The sequence below is a fragment of the Charadrius vociferus genome, unplaced genomic scaffold (assembly GCF_000708025.1).
Source record: "Charadrius vociferus isolate BGI_N301 unplaced genomic scaffold, ASM70802v2 scaffold477, whole genome shotgun sequence".
Taxonomy (NCBI): Eukaryota; Metazoa; Chordata; class Aves; order Charadriiformes; family Charadriidae; genus Charadrius; species Charadrius vociferus.
In genome coordinates, this window is record NW_009649449.1 from 5,753,633 (window position 1) to 5,754,293 (window position 661).

At 67.0% G+C, this 661-nt stretch overlaps 2 protein-coding genes across 2 annotated transcripts in view; one reads left to right on the forward strand and one right to left on the reverse strand.

The window, feature by feature from the left end:
* Positions 1-404, reverse strand: part of RPL22 (ribosomal protein L22) — a 4,017-nt gene extending 3,613 nt beyond the window's left edge. The window contains exon 1 of the mRNA XM_009889692.1: positions 330-404. Within this exon, the coding sequence (XP_009887994.1) occupies positions 330-404 (75 nt within the window). The remainder of the gene's footprint in view (positions 1-329) is intronic.
* Positions 405-545: 141 nt separating this feature from the next.
* Positions 546-661, forward strand: part of RNF207 (ring finger protein 207) — a 4,662-nt gene continuing 4,546 nt past the window's right edge. The window contains exon 1 of the mRNA XM_009889693.1: positions 546-655. Coding sequence (XP_009887995.1) covers positions 546-655 — 110 coding nt within the window. The remainder of the gene's footprint in view (positions 656-661) is intronic.

The window sequence follows — 661 nt, forward strand, 5'->3', positions numbered from 1 at the left end:
TCCCCCAGCTTACAGACGGGGAGAGGTAAAGCCTTCACCCAGCCACGGTGCCCCCCTGTGCCAGGGACTGGGGCTCCCCAGCATGAGGGGCAGCTGGCTGCCTTCGCTGCCAGGCTGCCATCGCAGGGGCTATCCCAGGGCAGGGGACACCCCATTGCGGGGGATGCTCCCTCCTGGGAGACACCAAGCCCTGGAGCATCCCTCACCCCTGTTCTGGGGGACGCTCTGTGCAGGGGATGCTCCCTTGCATGGAACTCCCCATCCCAGGGGATGCTCCTGCTCTGGGGGCACCCACCCTGGGGGACAGCCCACTGTGGGGGCCATCCTACCTGGCCGTGCAGCCCCCAGCCCACAGGGCTGGGGAAAGGGGTACGTTCGGGGCAGCCTCGTGCCACACTGCTCATAACCTAAAAATAGGCAGCAGCTCGCAGGCCCTGGAGACAGGAGTCGTCCTTTCCGCGGCGGCCACAGTGCTCTTGTGAAGCGGGGCCCGCTGGGCACAGGGGGCGAAGTGCGGCACAGGAGGGCCTTTCTCTGCCCCACAGATGGCTGGTGGCATCTTCTCCCCGCTGGGGAGCTGCTCGGAGCTGGAGAAGGCCAACTGCCACCCACTGGTCTGCCTGCTCTGCCATGAGCCCTACCAGCACCCCTGCCTGCTCTC